Source organism: Camponotus vicinus, unplaced genomic scaffold, assembly GCF_025532165.1.
Source record: "Camponotus vicinus isolate PSW18456_S1 unplaced genomic scaffold, iyCamVici1.0 SCAF_3, whole genome shotgun sequence".
Lineage (NCBI taxonomy): Eukaryota > Metazoa > Arthropoda > Insecta > Hymenoptera > Formicidae > Camponotus > Camponotus vicinus.
Genome location: NW_028141967.1, coordinates 13,373,546 through 13,400,281, shown reverse-complemented (window position 1 = coordinate 13,400,281; position 26,736 = coordinate 13,373,546). Strand labels below are relative to the sequence as shown.

At 32.2% G+C, this 26,736-nt stretch overlaps 1 protein-coding gene and 1 pseudogene across 10 annotated transcripts in view; both read right to left on the bottom strand.

Moving 5' to 3' along the window:
• Positions 1–26,736, bottom strand: part of Rh50 (Rhesus blood group-associated glycoprotein Rh50) — a 415,396-nt gene that overhangs the window by 324,703 nt on the left and 63,957 nt on the right. For 5 of the 10 annotated variants that reach the window (XM_083092847.1, XM_083092854.1, XM_083092846.1 and 2 more), the window contains one exon: positions 8,959–9,094. In XM_083092847.1, coding sequence (XP_082948973.1) covers positions 8,959–9,094 — 136 coding nt within the window. Of the gene's footprint in view, positions 1–8,958; positions 9,095–9,692; positions 9,729–10,228; positions 10,579–16,367; positions 16,590–26,736 lie in introns of those variants that run through there. The other 5 variants (XM_083092852.1, XM_083092849.1, XM_083092851.1 and 2 more) reach the window with 3 other exon arrangements.
• On the bottom strand, positions 18,465–21,756 carry LOC145968810 (uncharacterized; annotated as a pseudogene).

Genomic DNA, 26,736 nt, shown 5'->3' with positions numbered 1-26,736 from the left:
TTAACTAACGGCATAGGTTTTATATTTTTGTTGCGCACCGTTTCTGAAATATGAGATTTCACTCTCAAGGGGTGGTTTTTAAAAATTGTTATTATACGGTAAATTAGTCATTTTACAAGTCTTATCTAATAGTATAGGTTTTACATTTTTATGATACTCCGTTTCTGAAATATTAGATTTCACCCCCAAGGAGTTGTTTTTAAAAATTGTTATTATATGGTAAATTAATCTTTCTACAAGTCATAACTAACAATGCAGGTTTTATATTTTTGTGGTGCACCGTTTCTGAAATATTAGATTTCATCCCCAAGGGGTGGTTTTTAAAAATTATCATTATACGCTAAATTAGTCTTTGTGGAAACCTTAACTAACGGCATAGGTTTTATATTTTTGTTGCGCACCGTTTCTGAAATATTTGATTTCACCCCCAAGGGGTGATTTTTAAAAATTATTATTATACGGTAAATTAGTCTTTCTACAAGTCTTATTTAACGGTATAGGCTTTATATTTTTGTGGCACACTGTTTCTGAAACATTAGATTTCACCCGCACGGGGGTTTCTAAAAATTATTATTATACGCTAAATTAGTCTTTATAGAAACCTTAACTAACGGCACAGGTTTTATATTTTTGTGGTATACCGTTTCTAAAATATTAGATTTTACCCTCAAGGGGTGGTTTTAAAAAATTATTATTATATAGTAAATTAGTCTTTGTAAAAAAACTTTAATTAACGGCGTGAGTCCCATATTTCTGCGACGCATCATTTTCGAGATATTATTTTTCATTCTTAAGGGGTGATTTTTGAAATTTGCTTTTATAAGGGATGTTTTTTGAAAATTGTTACTATACGATAAATTACTTTTTTTTAAATTTTATTTAACAGCAGAAGTATTTCCGTATTTTTACGCCTCCGTTTCTAAAATATTAAATTTCACCCCGAAGGAATAGTTTTGAAAATTGTTACTGTACGATAAATTAATCTATCACACGTACGTACACATATACATATACATATCACATGTATGCACGCATATGATTATGTCTCTTAAAGCATTGTAAACATCGAATAATCGTATACGCAGCGGTATGAACGCCGCTTGAGGGACAAACTCGCTTTGCGTGTGTGCGTGCGAACATATGTACGTGAGTCTGAACCTGGAAAAGGAAAACTGAAGAACGAAAAATGTCACAATTCTTATATTCAATCATCATTTCTCAGGATTGACTGCACCGATTTTATTCAAACTGGTCGCAATCGAAAGCTTATATTCACATTTTATCATAAGTATCGTTAGATTTTTGATTACGGCTTTAGTTTATTAAATATCTTAACCGAAAGTTTACTTGACGTGAAATTCCGGATAAGCTACTTGGTAGCGCCGCGTCAAGAACAGTGACCTGCTCGGATCCTGTTTTTTCTGTACTTGGCGTCGCGACGCTACCGCGTCGCTTGATAATGCCCCATTAAACGATGTCACGTATTAAACTAATGCTTGCAAAACAATAACTTTTATACTATTGCTCCAAATGGTTGTTTCAGATATATTTATATTTGATTTTTGTATCTTGATGTATGATATTTATTATATATTCAAATGTTGTGTTTAAAAATGTTGTATTTAAAAGGTTATAAATGTCTAGCATGTTAAAAGCTTCCGATAATTACATAGAATATCCTTCAAATATATCTGTTAATTATCTGTTATTAAGGAAAAACAGGATGTGTTGCGCGAAGAATCGAGCACAAATAGCGTATTTACAGAGCGTATTTACAATTAATTCTGGAAAATTATTTTTCGAAATATAATTGAATCATATATAGTTGGATTCGTAAAAAAATAATCTTTCATTTAATGATAAAGAAATTGAAAAAAAATGTTTAGTGGTGGGATATTTTGAAAAATTAAAAAAATAAAAAATTTTTTTGTCATTGTAAAGTACTCTTAAAACCATTTAATTTTTAATTTGAAAATATTTTTCTATCTCTTATAGCTTCGGAGATATTCGTCTCGAAAGAAAAAAACTGATTTTATTCAAAGAGGTGTTTTACTCCCTAAACACGTTTATGGGCACGTAAAAATTCCGTATTCCTTATTTTTTGTCCAGAAAACAATATACAGGGTGATTCAAAATAACCTAATTGTCCTTAAAATGACACAATCTTGAGTCAATTCTAAGACGATTTTTTCTTTGGCAAAATTTTGTCCGACGCTTAGTTTTTGAATTATTAAAAGAAGTAATTAACTTATGACGGGTCGGATACAAGAGGCAGGCAAGGGTGGCGCGATTCACCGTCAGATGCGGGTGCTTACGCGGGGCGCCTGCTGCGATCACCTGATCGCTACAGACATACACATGCGAATACATACATTCTCATTCTCTCTCTCTCCCTGCCTCTCCCTCTCTCCCTCCCTCACTCTCTCTCTCTCTCTCTCTCTCTCATTTGCTTACTCACTTTAAGTCATTATTATTCTTACTTAAATTATTATTTACTTTTTATTATTATACATTTTCGCTTTAATTATTATTATTATTTTAAATTGTAGTTTTTTTTTTTTTTTACGAGAGGGGAAAATGCATTTTATGCATACTCACCGGGCGGTCCGGTGAGTTATGTGGGACTCGAGTACCAAGTCGAATTACCAACTCAGTACTCCCTACCCACTAAAAACCCCTCTCTTTCGCGAATTTTCTCTAACACTATTTATTTGACATCCCGAAATCTGTTTTCACACAACACTAAAGAATAGTTATTATTACCTTGTTCGATGTATTGCTGTAATTCCTTGAGAAATGAATTTTCCGATAGATCGTACTTTCACTCAAATTGAACGTAGATATCACGTTCTAAAGGACAGAGATCCACACTAAATAATTAATCGAAAGTTTTTTTTTCTTTTATAAACTGTATTCTTTATAAACTTCAACATAATCACATTCATTCACTCACTCGATAAGACGAGAAATTTACCAATGACTCTATCACTAATCACTATCAATCACTGTCGAATAATCACTGTTGGCAATTAAAAACCACTCGATTAAAGAAAGACACGCGCACATACGTTATTACACGACGCGACGACGCCACAACGCGACGATATTTACCCGGCGACAGCAAACAGTTTTTGGTTATGGTAGGTTACGGTAGGTTTATCAATCAAACACATGTTCAAGTTCGACAGCGCTGTTAGTACCTTAACCTACCGTAACCTACCATAACCAAAAACTGTTTGCTGTCGCCGGGTAAATATCGTCGCGTTGTCGCGTCGTCGCGTCGTGTAATAACGTATGTGCGCGTGTCTTTCTTTAATCGAGTGGTTCTTAATTGCCAACAGTGATTATTCGACAGTGATTGATAGTGATTAGTGATAGAGTCATTGGTAAATTTCTCGTCTTATCGAGTGAGTGAATGAATGTGATTATGTTGAAGTTTATAAAAGAATACAGTTTATAAAAGAAAAAAAAACTTTCAATTAATTATTTAGTGTGGATCTCTGTCCTTTAGAACGTGATATCTACGTTCAATTTGAGTGAAAGTACGATCTATCGGAAAATTCATTTCTCAAGGAATTACAGCAATACATCGAACAAGGTAATAATTATTCTTTAGTGTTGTGTGAAAACAAATTTCGGGATGTCAAATAAACAGTGTTAGAGAAAATTCGCGAAAGAGAGGGGTTTTTAGTGGGTAGGGAGTACCGAGTTGGTAATTCGACTTGGTACTCGAGTCCCACATAACTCCCCGGACCGTCCGGTGAGTATGCATAAAATGTATTTTCCCCTCTCGTAAGAAAAAAGAAAAAAAAACAGTACAATTTAAAATAATAATAATAATTAAAGCGAAAATGTATAATAATAAAAAGTAAATAATAATTTAAGTAAGAATAATAATGACTTAAAGTGAGTAAGCAAATGAGAGAGAGAGAGAGACAGAGAGAGAGAGAGTGAGGGAGGGAGAGAGAGAGGCAGGGAGAGAGAGAGAGAGAGAGAGAGAATGAGAATGTATGTATTCGCATGTGTATGTCTGTAGCGATCGGGTGATCGCAGCAGGCGCCCCGCGTAAGCACCCGCGTAAGCACCCGCGTCTAACGGTGAATCGCGCCACCCTTGCCTGCCTCTTGTGTATCCGACCCGTCATAAGTTAATTACTTCTTTTAATAATTCAAAAACTAAGCGTCGGACGAAATTTTGCAAAAGGAAAAATCGTCTTAGAATTGACTCAAGAATGTGTCATTTTAAGGACAATTAGGTTATTTTGAATCACCCTGTATTAAAAGCTCATCAAAATCGGAGAGGAACACTTCCAATTAATCTCCTTGTTAGTGATATCCCTAAAAAAATAACCTTTTCAACAAAGGCTTTAAAAAAAGGGCGCCAAGTTCACGCGAGCAAGTGGAAAACTATTATATTTTCCACATTTGTTTTAATATATCCTACAAAAATTAATGATATCAAAAAATTGCGCCAACTGAAAATAAAATCTTACATATTATTTTATTACATAAATAATATCAAAAAATTGCGCCAACTAAAAATAAAAATCTACAAAAATATTTTAATCATAAAAAGTCATATAAAATAATTGTTTTAATTTTTTATAAAAATAATAAAGTAAATATTCCGATAAACGGAGCTCGCCTCGATTACCTTGACCTTGACATATGTTGTCAAGGTCACTGCCCTGAGTAACATCCAAAAGGTTTTAGCCGTCGCTCGTTGTTTATTAAAAAGTTATTAACAAAAGAATTTCACAATTTTAATGCTTTTTATCTCTGAAAATATTGATTTGAGAATAAAAATTTTAAGCAATAAATAAAGCCGCTGAAAAACTCTTCAAAAAAGGTTATATGCATTTTTTTCATAAACCTACTATTTTAGCTGTTATATAAAAGAATAATAATTTTAAATACATTTAATACAATTTAAATTTATATAGAATTTAATACAATTTAATACAATTAAAAATATCACAAATGTATGTGTATACACACCGGTAGGCAAGGTGGACCTCGCTTTACAACTTACAGCATATATCCATTGTAATTGAACTCTTCGCAATGCGTCCCCTACCGGCGGGGTGGTTGCGGGAGGGGGGGGCCGAAGGCCCCCCTTGCACCTCCCCCCGCGCGCGCGCGTGTGTGTGTGTGTACACATACATTTATGATATTTTTTAATTGTATTAAATTGTATTAAATTCTATATAAATTTAAATTGTTTACCTTTTTTTTATTAGAATATTTATGTTAGAATATTAATTAGAGATAGCAAACGTAAACAAAAAAATATAAACATACAAGTAAAATATAATATGAAACCGTGATGAACAAATGTAAACAAAAAATGTAAATATATAAATAGGATATAACGAAAAGATGACATAAAAGTGTGAAACTTCAAAAGTGCATATCTCAGAAATGAAAAGAGACCGCCGCAAAATTCAAACGGTGTATTACTTAGGAATGTATCCTCTACAACATATGTGAAAATAAAAATTTTTTGAGCTGTGTAACCTAAAGTACACATTTACCTTTTGATATTATTTTTTTAATAAGATAATATGTAAGATTTTATTTTCAGTTGGCGCAATTTTTTGATATCATTAATTTTTGTAGGATGTATTAAAACAAATGTGGAAAATATAATAGTTTTCCACTTGCTCGCGTGAACTTGGCGCCTTTTTTTTACTTTTTTTGGAAAGGTTAGTTTTTTTAGGGACCACTCTTTTTTTAAATATATTTTTATATATACATGACGTGCACGCAGACACACACGCACATTTACATCATTATGTACATATATAATAATATATGTATGTATGTGTGCATGTATGCAATTATTACGATAATTTGGGCTGCTGGTAGAGAATGAAACATAACCGCTTACGTCTGTCACAGTCGTGGACGTAAAGTAAGATAAAGTAAAACGTATACGTAAGTTGTACATACATTTTCCTCTACTTTACTTTACGTCCATGACTGCGACAGACGTAAGCGCTAACGTCTCGTTCTCTACTATCAGCCTTACTATCGGAATGCTGCTAGTGCCATCTCGTGTTAAAAATGGCAACCGTAAATTTTTCCGACGACGGAGAGAATGACCACGACGTTTCTTAAGAGAAAATTTTCACAGTTAGACTTTGCATCACATTTCCTCCGTTTACAATACATGTAGGAAAAAACTAACGATACTTTTATGATATAATTCAAACCCAAACTATCGATTAAGCCTAGTAAGAATTCGATCCGTTCAGCCGTTATATGAGAAATGATAATCTGAGGCACTCTCAACTATCCGATTCGCGTATAGATATATGTACGGGGTGCCTTGCTGTGTTTCGCGTGAACTTGGCGCAAGACACTACCATATCCCTTGATCACGACCACCGGTGACAGTAACAGAATTGAGCTGAGATTGTTAAAAACGACATATTTATTGCAAAACAAATTTTCTTTATTATACATATTATATATATATATATATATATATATATATATACAGGGTGTTTCATTTTAATCCGACCAGTCGAATATCTCGAAAACCAAGCCCGGGAGAGAAAAATATTTCAGACAAAAGTTGTTTGGTTTCGAGGGGGCCATAAGAGGGTATCATTGGTTTGACCTTGAAGAGTCATTTGAAGGTCACGTGAAGGTCACTTCAATTTTTTTAAATGGAACACCCTATATATTTTTGCACACTCTTGTAGCTTATCTCGAGAGCTTTCCAAAACACTATCATTAAGTACCTTTTCGTTAAGTACTTTTTGAGTTATGAGGGTTGAAATAATTTCTTAATTTTACATAAACCGTAAAATATCTTGTAAAATATTCACTTTTCGATTATCTTACCTTAATACTTTTATGTACAAAATAATGAGAGGAATCAATTGGTGTAAAGAAAACACATAGTTGTTTCGAAGAAAAAATATGTAATTTGCAATTAACAATTCCATATTTTTTCTTAAAAACAACTATGTGTTTTCTTTACACCAATTGATTCCTCTCATTATTTTGTACATAAAAGTATTAAGGTAAGATAATCGAAAAATGAATATTTTACAAGATATTTTACGGTTTATGTAAAATTAAGAAATTATTTCAAGCCTCATAACTCAAAAAGTACTTAACGAAAAGGTACTTAATTATAGTGTTTTGGAAAGCTCTCGAAATAAGCTACAAGAATGTATAAAAATATATAGGGTATTCCATTTAAAAAAATTGAAGTGACCTTCACGTGACCTTCAAATGACTCTTCAAGGTCAAACCAATGATACCATCTTATGGCCCACTCGAAACCATACAACTTTTGTCTAAAACATTTTTCTCTATCTTGCTTATTTTTCGAGTTATTTGGCTGCCTAAGTTAAAATGGGTCACCCTGTATATACAGGGTGTCCCGAAACTAACGCTTGATATTCTAAAGGCAGATTCTCTAGCCAATTTAAAAACGATTTTTCCTCAGCGAAAATGTCGAGGGAGATCATTATTTTTTGCATATTCCCAATTTTTGTCATCATGTATCTTTCTAACTAAGCCTTAAATTAAAATTCTATTAAAGTAAACTCTACCTAAAATTAACTAAAGAATGTGACTTTATTAATATTTTATTCTCATAAGCCTTAGTTTGCGAAAAACCCTTTATTTTCAATCGTTTATAACTCGAAAACTATTAGTGCCGCGACATTTTCGCTGAGGAAAAATGGTTTTTAAATTGATCAGAGAATCTGCCTTTAAAATATCAAGCGTTAGTTTCGGGACACCCCGTATATGAGTAATAAATATTATCTATATTAATAATAATCATGTGACTATGTGTTTTTGAATACATAGTGTCCTAAAAGTGATGCAATTATATATCTGTATAAGTAATGTCATTGTTAGAATTCAAGCGAAAAAGTTCTCTGCAATTTTTTCATGAGATGATTAGTTAAAGTGTGTCTAATTAATAAAAAATACCTAATTAATTGTAACATTTAGTTTGATATAACAAGATGACAATGCTATACATGTGACTGTTATTTTATTATCTTTTTTGCATTCCACTAAACATTACTTTTAATTTGCTATTTTTTAATTATTTACTTGATTAATGGTCCAATTAAAAAATTATAGAATTTTTTTATTTGGATTATAACGAGTGACATTGCTGTACATATTATCAATTATGTCATTTTTAGGATGTAATATTTCTTGTTTTATTCTGCTACGATTCCGCTGTTACATTATAACAACAAGTCATGCACGATTTCTGTCAAATTTTCGTCAGTATGTTATGACAAGCATGATCTATTCTTGCTGTATTTCTGCTATCGCATCGTGATGGCGAGATGTATTTCATATTTGTCATATTTTTACCGACATGGCAAATGATACTTAATTTTTTTTGCATTTTTTGCATTCACACTATATCAAATATACTATATTATCCTATTACAAAATTATCCTAGCATTATATTATCCTAGTAAAAAAACAATTGGATACAGTAGATAGGAATCTGCTGTAAAGTCATAATTTAGTTTGCTATCTGTACACTGCCGACAACATGGTGCTAACATTTTACTATCTGGGAAATTGTTTAAGATATTTAAAAAACTAATTTGTATCGAGCATTTTACAAAATTCGCAATATTTTCAGAAATATATCAAATATTAAGAGCTTTCATGTATATGATTTATACGTTATTATTCTATTTACATTTTAAACACAATAATAGTTAGGAGCTGCACAGTCTGTTCGATTTCTGCTGCCATCAGATTATATTAGTAAATTCTGCTGTTTCTATTGTCAATTTTATTATAAAATGTGAGGTTCTATTGGCATTATAAAAGCATAATGAAGATATGATACTAATTAGCAACTTCTGGATAAATCTTGCCAATCTGCTAACATAGTGCAGCCATTCTGCTTACTGGCTAATCTATGCATATATGTGTATATATATATTGTATACTGACCAGTATGATTTTTCAACAAATTAGTATTTGCTTCCGGACCATACGTCATCATTGACCCAATTAACACGATTAGGATAATCTCGATCAGAAATAACATTAGCACTTGTTGTTTCTGAGTAATCGATGAATACATTGTCTGTAAAAAAATAAATATTTGTTTTTTTTTATTTATTGTTAAAACACACATATAATTACATTGCACTTATAGTTACATTGCTATTATTAAATTATTACAAAAAATTGGCTATCTTTTTGTTACATTCTATTTGAAAATAAAATTACACAGGTCTGTCTTTTATTTAAAGCTAATTTTTAAGACAAGATAATTGACTACTTTTTTATTAAATAGCTATTATTTTCATATATTACATCCGCTGAACTCCACGATTCTTTTCTTTCTTCGATAAAATATCCGAAGATGATAAATATTAAGAATCGCTCTGCTCCTTGGGTGCAAACCGATTCTTAATATTTATCATCTTCGGATATTTTATCGAAGAAAGAAAAGAATCATGGAGAGTTCAGCGGATGTAATATATGAAAATAATAGCTTTTTAATAAAAAAGTAGTCAATTATCTTGTCTTAAAAATTAGCTTTAAATAAAAGACGGACCTGTGTAATTTTATTTTCAAATAGAATGTAACAAAAAGATAACCAATTTTTTGTAATAATTTAATAATAGCAATGAAATAATGATAACGAACGCAAAATCTGACCCATGTATATAACCAACATTTGAATTTTGTGGATAAATTTAATTAAACAAAATCAAATACTGAGGATGACCAGTCGTGATAGCTTGAAAATTTTTAAATAAAAGCAGTGAGTTAGATTCGATAGTTACGCGAACGAAAGCGCATAAAACCCACACAGCACGAATGGCTATTTGCCGACTGATAATCCACATTTTTTAGTCAACTTGAAGTCGTCTTTTTAAGTCGACGTTTAGTCAACTATTTCTAGTACGGTTTATTGTCGACTTTAACTATCGACTATGAGTCGACTTAAAGTCGACCATTTTCAGAAAATTAAAAGTCGCCTTTCGGTAAAGAGAAAAGTCGATTAACTTAGGCATTTTCAAAGACTTGGTTGATTTAATTTCATTATTCTTTAATTGTATTATATGTAACAATATTATACAGGGTGTCCCGGGTTTTTCCGATCAAACTGTGGGAGCTTATTCTACAAGTTGAAATAAGAAAAAAATGTTATATAAAGTTTGTTTAGAAACGCTTTATTACGAAGTTATGAGAAAAAATGTTCACAAACCAAAAATAATGAGTCAAACGTGTTTATTCTCTCATTTCGAAGTGTTGTCCTTGTACGTTGATACAAGCTTCACATCGATGTCTTATGGAACTTATTACATCACAAATTTCCTGAGCGCTTTGTCGAATTTCAGCAACTGAGTTTGTAATTCGTTGTACTAGTTCTTCAAGTGAAGTCACCTCTGTACGGTAAACCTTATCTTTTAAAGTTCCCCATAGGTAAAAATCAAGAGGCGTTAAGAGGATGCCGGAGTCGCAGCCGAACTCCAACGGGTAGGCGCCCTCATTTTAACATAACTAAAAGTGTCGGTACATTACCAACACTTATAGTTATGTTACCGACAGTATTTTCTAGAATAAAAAGACATGCATATTTTAGAAAGAGCAATGTGAAAGCTTTTCTTTACATTGTGTTTATTGGAACAAAAAATATGTTGCATTTTCACTGCTCTATCGTCTCGCACAAGCAACGATTTTAGAGCATAGATCTATCTTTATTGCGTACATATTTAAACATAATTCTAATATCATTGCTCTCATTTAGCTATGTTTCTTTATATATATAATAAAAATATATTGTGAAAATATTTATAAATATTATATATTTATAAATTTTACGAATACGATATTACATCAAACAATTTGCATAAAACATTTTATATTGTTAGCTTTTGATTATATCGATTTAACAAATGTCATGCATAAATTGTAATTTGTAGAAAGTTATATGCAAATATCCTTCTTATTGTATATACAGAGTGTCGCAGAGTACTATACATATATAAGCGCTTGTGAGGAGCGCAGTAAATTGAAGAAAAAAGTCCCATAGCATTTTACGATTTTCGCAATAATAGAAATTATAAAATAAATAAATTATATAATAATATTAAATAAAATCGAACGAATGTGTATCTACGTGTGTGTGTGTGTGAGAGAGAGAGAGAGAGAGAGAGAGAGAGAGAGAGAGAGAGAAACGCTCGACCGTTCGAGCTATTGCATGGTCCAGCGTGTTAGGCTTTTCGTGCGTCGGCATGTGACAAGGGGAAGAACAGCAGGACATGCCGTTGTCATTCGTTACGTCATCGCCACGCCGCGCTGTCCCTCCTCTTGCCGCGCGCCGACAAAATGCCTAACACACTGGATAATACGACAGCTCGAACGGCCGAGCGCTTCTCTCTCTCTCTCTCTCTCTCTCACACACACACACACACACACACACACACACACACACACATATACACACACACACACGTAGATACACATTCGTTCGATTTTATTTAATATTATTATATAATTTATTTATTTTATAATTTCTATTATTGCGAAAATCGTAAAATGCCATGGGACTTGTTTCTTCAATTTACTGCGCTCCTCACAAGCGCTTATATATGTATAGTACTCTGCGACATTCTGTATATACAATAAAAAAGATATTTGCATATAACTTTCTGCAAATTACAATTTATGCACGACGTTTGTTAAATCGATATAATCAAAAGCTAACAATATAAAATGTTTTATGCAAATTGATGTAATGTCGTAAAATTGATAAATAATATAAATATTTTCATAATACATTCTTTGTTTCAAAAGCATCGAAATGATAGATTTATATCGATAATATAATAGGTTTCATCGTCCATTTCGCAACCATAATATATATTTTTTTCGTCTCTCCGATATATGCAAATGAGATATTTGTACTGAGGCGTCTTTTTCTAACGATATTCATTAGAATATTGTGATCAGATATGATAAATGTAAGATATATGAATAATTTATCACTTTGGAAAAGGCAATTTACTTTCTGCTATAATTTTAAAAAAATGTTGCTTTGTACATTTCACATTATTGAAATATTTTTCTTTACAAGGATTTCCTTCTAAGACTATAGTTTATAGTAGTGTAGGGAAAGCCGCAGCATAAATTTCATAGCATATGCTATCAAGTTGAAACATTTCAAATATTATATTATTTGTAGGCAACGGCAATAAAAGTAATTTTTTTTAGGCACCAATAGACCACACAAACGGGTAAGCTATCGTACATTCGAAGCTTGGTGTTATCAAAAAAATCGCCAGCGATCAGTATAATTTGCTCAATAATTTGTTAGCTTTTGTCGCTATATGACATGCTACAATTATATAAGAATTATCGCAATATAATATAGCACACTTTCAAAATAAGAATTCTCTTATAACGTGTAAAAATCGGTTCAATGATTCATTTTATCTGGATTTTTATTCTTATCAAATATGCCTTTTAGTTGAGGCAGTGTCTTTATGATCTCTGAATTAAATTTCGTTTAAATTTCGCTTCCAGAATGCACAGGCAAATCGTATCTGATGTAAAACATTTTTGAAAGTAACCAGCACACAAATTAAGATTGCTTTTCGAATTTTTTTTGAATAACCAACATACAAATTAGATCGCCTCTGGATTTTTTTTTCAATAATCAGCTCACGAATAGATCGCCTCTGAAATAAATATTTTAAATAACCAAAGCGCACATGCAAACCGCATCTGATATGAAATATTTCTAAAAACAACCAGCCTACGAATAAATTGCCTCTGGATTTTTTTGAATAACCGGCACACGAATTAAATCGCCTCTGGATTTTTTTTCAATAACCAGCACACGAATTAAATCGCCTCTGGGTTCTTTTAAACCAGCATACGAATTAGATCGCCTCTGGATTTTTTTTAAATAATCAGCTCACGAATAGATCGCCTCTGAAATAAATATTTTAATAACCAGAGCGCACATGCAAACCGCATCTGGTATGAAATATTTCTAAAAACAACCAGCACACGAATTAAATCGCCTCTGGATTTTTTTTCAATAACCAGCACACGAATTAAATCGCCTCTGGGTTCTTTTAAACCAGCATACGAATTAGATCGCCTCTGGATTTTTTTTTAATAATCAGCACACGAATTAGATCGCCTCTGGATTTTTTTTAATAATCAGCTCACGAATAGATCGCCTCTGAAATAAATATTTTAATAACCAGAGCGCACATGCAAACCGCATCTGGTATGAAATATTTCTAAAAACAACCAGCACACGAATTAGATCGCCTCTGGATTTTTTTTTAATAATCAGCTCACGAATAAATCGCCTCTGAAATAAATATTTTAATAACCAGAGCGCACATGCAAACCGCATCTGGTATGAAATATTTCTAAAAACAACCAGCACACGAATTAAATCGCCTCTGGATTTTTTTTTAATAATCAGCTCACGAATAGATCGCCTCTGAAATAAATATTTTAATAACCAGAGCACACATGCAAACCGCATCTGGTAAAATATATAATCTGTACGTGTGTGTGTGTCTATATATATATATACACACACACACACACACACACACACACACACACGTATATATATATATATATATATATATGTGTGTGTGTGTGTGTGTGTGTGTGTGTGTGTGTGTGTGTGTGTGTGTGTGTGTGTGTGTGTGGGTGTGTGTGTGTGTGTGGGTGTGTGCGTGCGTGTGTGTGTGGGTGGGTGGATGTGAGTGTGGATGTGTGTATGTATGGACGTATGTATGTATAAAAGTGACGCGAGAGTTACATGAGGAAGCGAGGTAATAAGAACGAGCGAAATAACAATAAAAGCGAACGAGATAGAAATAGCAACAAGGATTCGAGCTCGAGAATCGGATCTTTCTTTCACACTATTATTTTCCTCTCGCTCGCATTTATTACTGTCTCGCTCGCTCCTATTATTGTCTCGCTCGCATCTATTACTGTCTCACTCGCTCTCGATTCTTGGGTCCGCTTATCTTTTCGAACTGTCTATCACGATTGTCAAGTGTGACGGAGAAAACAAGACCATGAGTAGAGAGCGAGCGAGATAACCTATCATCAAAGAGTTCCGAAGTCTCTTACAATCGGTTTCTTCGCTTCCTCTATCCATTCCGAATTCATGAAAATGTAAACATCTTATAAAATAAAAATTGAAACTTTTATTTTTAATTTCACCGGTTTGAAAATAATTTTAATGAATTAATGAGATTTTTGCGATTTTTGCGAAATGATATTAAACACGATGTAAATCGGGTAATTTTTAATTAGTCTGATAATACAAGTTTTATAATTATATATTTAACTAAATTTATGCGATTTATATCGTGTTTGATATTATTTTAATCGCAACATTCTCATTATTCTTTTAAAATTACTTTCAAATGAATAAAAAATGCATTTTATTTTCTGACATGTATTCGTGAATGTTATAAATAAAGTCTCATGTAAGAGACTTCGCAATGTTCAACATCGGAAACTTTTTCGTTATTTATAATAATTTACGACTTTAAATTGCCATAAAGTAAAAACTAAAACTTTTATATTTTATTTGATCTTTTTTGATAAAAAGGGATTAATGAAATTTTTCCGTTTAAAATGACATCGAATACAATATAATTCGGATAACTTTTACTTATTGTTATATAAGTAAAAGAATGTATCTAATTGAAAATTATTCGAATAAAATGTTGGGTTGTTTAATGTGATTTTAGTCGTAAAAACCATATTAATTCTAAAATATGTTCAGTAAGATAAATTAAGTAATGTAAAAATTTTAGTTTCTAATACATTTTCAATGTTATCAATTGTGATGTTCACATGACATCTTCTGGTACATTTAAATATGTGAAATAAATAAATAAATAATTTTAATATGTATAATAAATTAAGATAATTTGTTTCACTGCACAATATATAGATCATTTAATATTAATTATATCGACCATATTTAGACCAGGAGACGTCATGTGAACACCACAATTAATAACATTGAAAATGTATTTGAAACTAAAATTTTTACATTACTTAATTTATCTTACTGAATATAATTTTAGAATTAATATGATTTTTACGACTAAAATCACATTACACAACCCAACATTTTATTCGAATAATTTTCAATTAGATACATTCTTTTACTTATATAACAATAAGTAAAAGTTATCCGAAATATATTATGTTCGATGTCATTTTAAACGCAAAAATTTCATTAATCCCTTTTTATCAAAAAAGATCAAATAAAGTATAAAAGTTTTAGTTTTTATTTTATAGCAATTTAAAGTCGTAAATTATTATATTATAAATTATTATAAATTATCATAAATAACGAAAAAGTTTCCGATGTCGAACATTGCGAAGTCTCTTACATGAGACTTTATTTATAATATTCACGAATATATGTCAGAAAATGAAATGCATTTTTTATTCATTTGAAAGTAATTTTAATAGAATAATGAGAATGTTACGATTAAAATAATATCAAACACAATATAAGTGGCATAAATTTAGTTAAATTTATAATTATAAAACTTGTATTATCAGACTAATTAAAAATTACCCGATTTACGTCGTGTTTGATATCATTTTAATCGCAAAAATCTCATTAATTCATTGAAATTATTTTCAAACCGATGAAATTAAAAATAAAAGTTTCAATTTTTATTTTATAAGATGTTTACATTTTCGTGAATTGCAAATGGATAGAGGAAGCGAAGAAACCGATTGTAAGAGACTTCGGAACTCTTTGATGATAGGTCATCTCGCTCGCTCTCTACTTATAGTCTTGCTTTCTCCGTCACACTTAACAATCGTGATAGACAGCTCGAAAAGATAAGCGGACCCAAGAATCGAGAGCGAGCGAGACAGTAATAGATGCAAGCGAGATAATAATAGGAGCGAGCGAAACAGTAATAGATGCGAGCGAGACAATAATAGGAGCGAGCGAAACAGTAATAGATGTGAGCGAGAGGAAAATAATAGTGTGAAAGAAAGATCAGATTTTCGAGTTCGAGTCCTCGTTGCTCGTGTTATTTCTCGTTCGCTCTTATTGTTATTTTGATCGTTCTTATTATCTTCTCGCTTCTTCACGTAATTCTCGCATCACTTTTGTACATACATACGTCTATACATACACACACTCACACACACCCACACCCACACACTCACACACACACACGCCCACACACTCACACTCACACTCACACACACACACACACACACACACACACACACACACACACACACACACACACACACACACACACATATATATATATATATATATATATATATATATATTGTGTATATGTATAACTTACACAGAATATTTTCTACGTAACTCGTTGTAACGCTGTTTTCCCGCAGCTTGTTACGCGTACGATTGTTACGCCGCTGCGTGACAGCGAGTATCTATGACGCGGAATTCGAGAAAGAAAACAAGAATGTAATGCTTTAATGTGCGCGTACATGTATACTGAAGTATACTATTACACGCAAGATGAAAGAGAATGATGGTACGAGATTGACTCTCCTTGTCACACAAACCGACTATAGCGCCGTCTGTCGCGATAGCGAACAACTAATCTACTGCTCTGTTTTACTCTTGTATCGCAGTCTCACACTCAACAATATGCATGAAAATTTTGCGTACCGAAATTATTTTTACTACGATTCTAAACTCATTTCTAAAAGTTTATTTATATTCCTTCATGCAATCTCTAACAGGAAGCTATGTTATTTTGTACATATAAACTGCAACATTTTTATATTAAGCAAGTTTTGTTACGGGTTGACGTCAGAAGCTGATAAAAAAACTGTAATTTTTCAATTTTTTTTGTTTTTGACATAAAACTAGTAGGTTCCTGCTTTGTTTTTATATATACTTTAATCGTGGAGAAGGAATTATAATTCTGTGCAATCAATAAAAAAATTTCGGTATGGAAAAAAATAATCGTTTTGTCGGTAATCCGGCATCCTCTTAAGAGGATGCCGGAGTCGCAGCCGAACTCCGACGGGTAGGCGCCCTCATTTTAACATAACTAAAAGTGTCGGTACATTACCAACACTTATAGTTATGTTACCGACAGTATTGTCTAGAATAAAAAGACATGCATATTTTAGAAAGAGCAATGTGAAAGCTTTTCTTTACATTGTGTTTAATTGTGTTTATTGGAAAAAAAAATATGTTGCATTTTCACTGCTCTATCGTCTCGTACAAGCAACGATTTTAGAGCATAGATCTGTCTTTATTGCATACATATTGCACAATTCTACTATTGCTCTCATTAGTTATGTCTTTATATATATAATAAAAATATAATTATATATATATATATATGAAACTATATAAAATATGTAAAAATATATGAAAAATGTAAAAAAATATATATATTGTCAAAATACTGATATGTATAATAAAATCATATTGTGAATATATTTATAAATATTATTAGTAAATTTTACAAATATACAATATTACTTCAAATAACTTGCACAATACATTTAATATTATTAGCTTTTGATTATATCGATTAGTAAACGAGTCGTGCATAATTTGTAATTTGTTAAAAAAGTTATACGCAAATATCCTTTTTATTGTATATACAGAATGTCGCAGCGCATTATAAATAAGCGCTTGTAGAGCGCAGTAAATTGAACAACAGTCCCATATCATTTTGCGCGATTGTCGCAATAATAACAGAAATATTGAATAAAATCGGACGAATGTGTGTGTGTATGAGAGAGAGAGAGAGAGAAACGTTCGGCCGCTCGTGCTATAGCATGGGCCAGACATTTTGTCGGCACGCGGCAAGAGGACGGTCAGCGCGGCGCGCCGCTGCCATTGCTTACACCGCTATCACCGCACCGCGCTGACCCTCCCCTTGCCGCGTGCCGACAAAATGTCTGGCCCATGCTATAGCACGAGCGGCCGAACGTTTCTCTCTCTCTCTCTCTCTCATACACACACACATTCGTCCGATTTTATTCAATATTTCTGTTATTATTGCGACAATCGCGCAAAATGATATGGGACTGTTGTTCAATTTACTGCGCTCTACAAGCGCTTATTTATAATGCGCTGCGACATTCTGTATATACAATAAAAAGGATATTTGCGTATAACTTTTTTAACAAATTACAAATTATGCACGACTCGTTTACTAATCGATATAATCAAAAGCTAATAATATTAAATGTATTGTGCAAGTTATTTGAAGTAATATTGTATATTTGTAAAATTTACAAATAATATTTACAAATATTCACAATACATTTGTTGCCTCGAAATAATATATTTATATCGAGAATAGAATGGGCCCCTCCATCGCCCATTCCCGTGACGCAACCATTATATATGTATTTTTTTCGTCTCTCCGATATATACAAACGAGATATTTGCATTGACGTCTTTTTCCAACGATATTCATTTTGGAAAAGGCGACAGTCTATTTTCTGCTACAATTTTAAAAAAATGTTGCCTCATATATTTCACATTAGTGGAATATTTCTCCTTACAAGGATTTCCTCCTAAGGCTATAGTTGTAGCGAAAGCTGCAGCATAAATTCCACAGGATATACCATCAGGTTGTGCTTGAACCTTTTCAAATATAATATTATTTTTATTTATTTGTGGATAACGGCGATGAATATAATTTTTTTCTTTAGGCACCAATTTATCGTATGTACAACCAGGTAAACTATCGTACACTCGAAGTTTGATGCCGTCACAAAAAATACATCGCCAATGATCACTACAATTTCCTCCAATAATTTGTAAGCTTTTGTCGCTACGACTTGCTACAATTATATGAGGATATTCCAAATATAGCACACTTTGTGTTTCAAAATGAGAATCATCTCTTATAACGCGTAATAGTAGGTCTAATGATTCGTCATTTATTTTGCTACCTATAGGTAAAACATTATCCTTTACTACATATAAAGGAGCAACTGAATTATCTAAAAATTCTCTTTGCTTTGCTACATCGTCTTCAGTTAGTTCTCTATTTTTGGAGTAACTAACAACGATGCAATCGTCATCTTGTTCTGCACTCGGAGCAGTAACAATAGTTGCTTCCATTGCTAAAATATTGGAAACATTTATTTCAGATTCGAAACATTCATCTTTTTGGATAATGTTTTCGTCTTCTGAATTACATTGTCCAAGACTTTTTCGCTTAATAATTTTTTTCGCTGCTTCTTGTTGAGCTTCAATTATGTATCTTGGATTTCTAATTGGCATATGTCTATTATGCCGACTATCCAAGATTTCTGGAAGCATGCAATCATAATAGAAACGTGTTAAAAAGGGCAGCATTTTATTATTCCAAAATACATTGTCCCTATTAACACGTACTATTTTCATGCTTTTTGGCGATACAGCGAAAATACAATAATCTCGCTGCGTTATATTTAACTGCCCTTGAATTTGATAGAAAAATCGATGATTCTGATTCATCTTATTTGAATTTTTCTTATCAAAGATGCCTTTTAGTTGAGGCAGCGTTTTTATGGCCTCTTCCGCTGTTAAATGCTCAGCTGACAGAGGACATTTTATTTCTACCAGACCATCTTTATCAATGAGTCCATCAGGAGAAGCACCTAAGCATGGATTTTCAATGTCAATGAATAATCCGCAAGTTTTAATCTCCTTTTTTAATGTTATGGCCAATTCTGTTTTCGCAATATTTTCTTTCTCGCGACCATATTTCATAGCCGCGGTATCGATTGAAGGAGGAAATACAATATTTTTTACAATTGCGGCGCAAGACGTTGTCGGTCTCATGCGACATACGATTCCAAAATTAGACGCCGTCAACATTTCCTGTCTCAATGAGTGCCACAAATCAGATTCACTTTGCTCCATTGTATCACGTTCAATTTGTCTCCAATTTTTGGCATTTTCCAAATGATTTTTTCCAAATGATTTTGTCGAAGTTGCTCAAAAACATCAAGTGGGAGATCCGGCTTTTGTGATTGCGGGCCATAATGACAATCTGTTCCTGATTCCCGTTTAAACTTTTTTTGCCTTCCATTCATTTCTCGAGATTCTCTGGTTCTTGCAACTTTTGCTTGTCGTCGCTTTTCCAAAGTCTCGATAATGGGAGGAACACTTTTACATATATTTTGATGCACTTGCGTGAGAACTTGTTGTGTATTATATTGCACAACTGCCCCCGCAATTCTACCATTATAGGAGCCTCGATTACCAAAATTGATGCGCTTTCCACCAATTTCTTTGCAGATTATCGAGTTGAACGATTCTGCAGGATTATTGGTTAATTTCAGCAACAAGCTATCAGAATAAGCGCTTAAATATATCATAGCACTCTCTACTTTTTGATAAAGCCCGTGCAACTTGAGAAACGGTACATAATTTTTCTCCATTTTGTCAGCACAGTCACAAATACGATCGCGTTCTTTACATCGTTTATGTTCACCAAATATATGGCTAGGAATATTTAATATATCTTTTTGCAATTCCATAGCCTTATCATGATCTGGTTGCTCTTCTTTTCCTCGTAAATCGATTGCTTTTATCACTTCTTTTCGTATCTTCAAAATGTTGTTTTTTACAACATTTCGTAGATAGACGAAACCACGCTTTCTTTGCATTTTTTGCTGAGTTGTTTCTGCTACAATTCTCAACTTTTTGCAGAGATTGCGAAGCAAATGATTTGTACATTCAATTTTTTTCACAGTAATCATTTGTTTGCGATATGGTCTGCTATCAACGATGGTCTGATATACGCTGCTATCACCATCGGCAATAATTGTTCTATAGATCATTCCATGCATTTCCAGGCTACTTTTAAAGCCTTCTGCTATGGCGTCGCTCTCCATACTTGTGGAGCTTGCGTTACGATCGAAATTTTTGTAACATTTATGGTGTCTTGGTTCGATTCTATTTCTTTCCGCCATATCACATATCGTGCAAAATTTATTGCGGACACCGACAAAAAGAATCTTTTTTGTGCGGTAACCAATTATTGCACCAACGCCGGAAAGAGAATCGTACGCGTTGCCGTACGATCTCTTCATCCAACTACCATCCGCTATAACAGTTATATACGGAATACCGTTTATTGTTTCTTTTCTTTCGAGAGCGAGTTGCTTTTCAACTTCGCCAGCTATTTTCATATTTTCCATAGCTGTTGTCTCAAAATCATCGATTACCTTTTCTCGATATTTGATATAAGTTTTATCGGACATACATGGAATATTTATAGCTGCACACAGCTCTTCCAATTGGGCAAAACCAATTCCAACTGTGATAGTTCCTGCTACAGCAGCCGTATTAACGTCCAATGTTTCCGGCTCTGTGGGTTCTGACCAGATATTGGCTTCATAATTGCACATTTGGCATTTGAAGAACAACTGCGTCATTAATCCATTACGACGAGAATTTATGAGTTTCCAATCTTTAAATTGGCACTCTATTCCTCGCGCATGATTATCAAATGTTCTGTGGATTTCATTCCACATAAAAGATATGTCGACAATGCGACGGCCTTCGGGCATGCTTTCCTGAATACGATTTGTATCCAGAGGGCCATTATCGATAAGAAAATTATCTTCGCAAAGTTGGACATTTTGATAGCTACACATACCTGTATCTGAAGTTGACTCCAGGCATTGCATTGTTTGGGTACTAACTTTTGAATCCATCATATCGGGAGGAGATTCTATCGACTTCTCAAAATCGATGGATTTATCGCTAATACCCTTCATGCTCCTGGAGTCATTTGTCTCTTTAATCTGTTTCAATAACTGTCGCCTGTAAAAAAAGAAATGGATTAATATTTTGTATAATATTGTTATTATATAAAAAATAAGAGGTCATTTACTTTATCACTTTATGTAATCCTGAACAAAAATAAAAAATTAAAAATAATCTCTGAAAAATAAGTACAGTCCTTAGCTTATACAATTATTACTGAAAATTATAACTATGACACGATAGATCATGTTTAGACAACATACAAATCATTTTATTCAAAAATCCAAAGCGTACATGCAAACCGTATTACATTTTTTTTAATAACCAGCACACGAATAGTCCGCCTCTGGATATATTTTTATAACCAGCACACGAATAGTTCGCCTCTGGATATATTTTTTTAAATAACCAGCACACGAATAGTTCGCCTGTGGATATATTTTTATAACCAGCACACGAATAGTTCGCCTCTGGATATATTTTTTTAAATAACCAGCACACGAACAGACCGCCTCTGGATATATTTTTTTAAATAACCAGCACACGAATAGTTCGCCTCTGGATATATTTTTATAACCAGCACACGAATAGTTCGCCTCTGGATATATTTTTTTTAAATAACCAGCACACGAATAGTTCGCCTCTGGATATATTTTTTTAAATAACCAGCACACGAACAGACCGCCTCTGGCTTTAAATAATAGGAAAATATGCCAGCCCACGAGTAGACCGCCTCTGGCTTTAAATAATATGGAAAATATGCCAGCCCACGAGTAGACCGCCTCTAGCTTTAAATAATAGGAAAATATGCCAGCCCACGAGTAGACCGCCTCTGGCTTTAAATAATAGGAAAATATGCCAGCCCACGAGTAGATCGCCTCTGGCTTTAAATAATAGGAAAATATGCCAGCCCACGAGTAGACCGCCTCTGGCTTATAAAATGTGTTGAAGAAGCAAAGGACTGTATTCTTATTTTCCAGGTTTTGTTACTTTCATGACTAAATATATATTAATAAACTAAATTAATATTTAAATATATAAAAGAAAATATTACCATTTCATTATTTATTTTCGAAAAAAATTAAATATATTTTATTTATGGGCAATGAAATAATTTTTAAAATTTTAAATAATAATAGAATAATAGAATCTCTTATTTTTTCGTTAATGATTATTTTGTAATTTTATATAATAATAAAATTAATAAAATCTTTTATTTCTTTTTTAATGTATAAAAATATATAAATTGTAAAAATAAATAATTTTTTATAATTAACTCCTGAATCTAGAAATTTTCAAACTGATAAATTAAATAAATGTATCAAAATCATGATAAACAAAGCAAGTAAATAGAAAATATGCCAATATATGGTCGAACTACATCTTTTTATGCCTAATAATATTTCTAGTATACATTTTTCTTTTTTCAAATTACGCGCTGTTATTGTTGTTTGTGAAACCTTATATACAGGGTGTTTCATTTTAATCCGACCAGTCGAATATCTCGAAAACCAAGCCCGGGAGAGAAAAATATTTCAGACAAAAGTTGTTTGGTTTCGAGGGGGCCATAAGATGGTGACAATGATTTGACCTTGAACAGTCATTTGAAGGTCACATAAAGGTCACCTTAAATTTCTTAAACGGAATACCCTATATATTTTTGCACACTCTTGTAGCTTATCTCGAGAGCTTTCCAAAACACTATAATTAAGTACATTTTCGTTAAGTACTTTTTGAGTTATGAGGCTTGAAATAATTTCTTAATTCTACATAAACCGTAAAATATCTAGTAAAATATTCATTTTTCGATTATCTTACCTTAATACTTTTACGTACAAAATAATGAGAGGAATCAATTGGTGTAAAGAAAACACATAGTTGTTTTGAAGAAAAAATATGTAATTTGCAATTAACAATTCCATATTTTTTCTTAAAAACAACTATGTGTTTTTTTTACACCAATTGATTCCTCTCATTATTTTGTACATAAAAGTATTAAGGTAAGATAATCGAAAAGTGAATATTTTACAAGATATTTTACGGTTTATGTAAAATTAAGAAATTATTTCAACCCTCATAACTCAAAAAGTACTTAACGAAAAGGTACTTAATTATAGTGTTTTGGAAAGCTCTCGAGATAAGCTACAAGAGTGTTTAAAAATATATAGGGTGTTCCATTTAAAAAAATTGAAGTGACCTTCACGTGACCTTCAAATGACTCTTCAAGGTCAAACCAATGATACCATCTTATGGCCCCCTCGAAACCAAACAACTTTTGTCTGAAATATTTTTCTCTCCCGGGCTTGGTTTTCGAGATATTCGACTGGTCGGATTAAAATGAAACACCCTGTATGTGAAGTTAAAGCTACGAGTATAATCATAAAATAATAATTTGATAATCAATTTAATAATATCGATATTATCTTACATATCTTTAAAATCACTGCAATGAATATGTTGTGAAAAAATCTTCGTTAGTGATTTTAAAAATATGTATAATATTAGTATCGGTATTATTATTGATCATCAATTATGTGACTGTACTATTTTAATTTCAACTTCAGATTATATTTCAAAACCGATAGTAACGGCACATAGTTTGCGAAAAAGGTGATAATTATACATTAATTTACATAAACAATTATAGGTATAACAAAATCTATCTAATATATCCTTCCCGACCAGATATTAGTATATTATCTATTTACTTGAAGTATACAATATAAGTGATACTGAATTATTTGTTCAAATAAATTTTTATTCGTTCAAAGAAAATGCAACATATAATAAGATTTATTAAAATATCAATTTATACAATTTGAATTAACTTACATAATGTAGTCGTTTAGATTATAAAAAAAATTAATATAAAAGGAATTCTTTAATATTTTTCCATTTCATTGTCTTCTGTAAATTATCTTGTATTACTACGGAAATATATTTATCTTTCTCGGAAGTATCTTTTGGTTTTATTATTATAATAGTTCTGATACTGATTGAAACTGTTATAATAATAAAACCAAAAATGATAATGAAATTTGCAGAACAACTTTTACATAAATATATTTCCGTAGTAATACAAGATAATTTACAGAAGACAATTTAATGGAAAAATATATAAACAATTATTAACTTTTAAAGCTTTTCAGGATTATCACTTTTATATTAATTTTTTTTATAATTAAATAATATAATTTTTATAATTAAATTGTATAAATTGATAATAATAATAATAAATTTTATTTATATATGTTGCATTTTGTATTAACGAATAAAAATTTGTACAAATTATATATATATATATATATATATATATATATATATATATATATATATATACACACACACACACACACATATATATATATATATATATATACATATACACACATATATGTAGAATTATTTTAATGTCGTAACATAATAAATGCAAACAGTGATTGCTATTGTCAATTTTTAGACTTCATAAACAAGATAAAATTAAATATCAAATCAACAGACATTAAAACAATTCCTTTCAATTTAAATAAATAAACCAACCTTTGTATGTGACTTTTCTTCCTGGACAATCTGTATCGAAACAGAGGAAAATGCTTGGCATCATATTTCTTCCCCATTGTAAAAGAATCACCAGAATATCACTTATATTTCACTGACAAATGAACACTTCAAAATATATAAAACACTTAAAAAAATACTAGATACCACTATAAAAATGTAGAATTATATTATCTTATAGTATTATATTACAATATAATACAAAAATACACGCAATAGCTTATGCAGCTTCGCGTGGACAATGACCTATCTCAATCTGACAATGAGAGATATCGAATCGCACGTGAAACAGCAAGTACACAGCGTGTACAGAGATAACGCACACAAGCGAAGCCGCGTACATGTGAGCTCGGCTCAACTAGCTTTATAGAAAAAGACAAATATATGTTTTTCTGTTTCCTTTCTACCAAGCTAAAAGCGACGGGTGACGGGCAACACGCGACGCTGCTCGCTTCTTGATACGATGATATGACGACGTTATGTGTTTGTCAGCTTTTTTACATAATATTTTTTTACAGTGATAAATATACAGGGTGATTCTGAATAACTTTATGTTTTTGCAAAAACATAATCTTGACCGAAATCTAAGACGATTTTTCCTTTGGCAAAATTTCGTGCAAAGCATAGTTTTTGAATTATTAAAGGAAGTAGTTAACGTATGACGGGTCGAATACAAGAGGCAGGCAAGGGTGGCGCGATTCACCGTCAGACGCGGGCGCTCACGCGGGGCGCCTTCGGCGATCAGCTGGTCGCTATACTATGCACGGACATACATGCGAATACATACATTCTCTCTCTGTCTCTCTCTCTCTCTCTCTCTCTCTCTCTCTCTCTCTCTCTCTCTCTCTCATTCGCTCACTTACCCGTGGTCTTTTTTTTTTTTTTTTTTTTACGAGAGGGGAAAATGCATTTTATGCATACTCACCGGTCGGTCCGGTGAGTTATGTGGGACTCGAGTACCAAGTCTAATTACCAACTCGGTACTCCCTACCCACTAAAAACCCCTCTCTTTTTACGAATTTCCTCTGGGACACTATCTGACTTCCCAAGATCTGTTTTGACACAACGCCAAAGAATAATTATTGTTACCTTGTTCGATGACTTCTGCTAATTATTGCTGTAGTTTCTTGAGAAATAAATATTCCGATAGATCGCACTTTCACTCAAATTTAACGTAGATATCACACGTTGCAAAAGACAGAGACATCCACACTAAATAATTAATCGAAAGTTTTTCTTTTTATAAACTGTACTCTTTTGTAAACTTCAACGTAACCACATTTATTCACTCACTCGATAAAACGAGAATTTACTAAACTATCACTATCTCTATCACTAATCACTATCAATCACTGCCGAATAATCACCGTTAGTAATTAAAAATCCCTCGATGAAAGAAATACACGCGG